At 68.7% G+C, this 268-nt stretch overlaps 1 protein-coding gene across 1 annotated transcript in view; it reads right to left on the bottom strand.

Annotated features, from left to right (window-relative positions):
* The window catches only part of LOC104626917 (macrophage mannose receptor 1-like), a gene marked incomplete at both ends in the record, with an annotated part of 2,670 nt that extends 2,411 nt beyond the window's left edge, over nucleotides 1–259 (bottom strand). The window contains one exon of the mRNA XM_010294961.1: nucleotides 188–259. Coding sequence (XP_010293263.1) covers nucleotides 188–259 — 72 coding nt within the window. The remainder of the gene's footprint in view (nucleotides 1–187) is intronic.
* Nucleotides 260–268: the final 9 nt, after the last annotated feature.

Raw genomic sequence — 268 nt, 5'->3', positions numbered from 1 at the left:
ACCCCCGAGCCCCCCAGGCCCACGGTGCCCACCAACACCAGCTTCTCCCTGGAGCCGGACCCTGAAGCTGGGGAGGGTGGGTGAGTGATGACCGGCCCCTGGTTTGGCCAGAGCCGGGTGGCACCGGCTTTAACCGCGGCGTGGTTTTGTCCTGTCGGCGATGCTCTTGCCCTCGCACATCTCGTACCTGGGGGGTCGGGCACGTGCTTCTGGCTTGGCACGGCGGTGGTGGGGTCCAGGGGCTCGTACGGGTTCTCCTCTGTGGGGC

The sequence above is a fragment of the Phaethon lepturus genome, unplaced genomic scaffold, assembly GCF_000687285.1.
Source record: "Phaethon lepturus isolate BGI_N335 unplaced genomic scaffold, ASM68728v1 scaffold36589, whole genome shotgun sequence".
Lineage (NCBI taxonomy): Eukaryota > Metazoa > Chordata > Aves > Phaethontiformes > Phaethontidae > Phaethon > Phaethon lepturus.
Note: the sequence above shows the minus strand (reverse complement) of the source record. Positions and strands in the feature narration are given on the sequence as shown.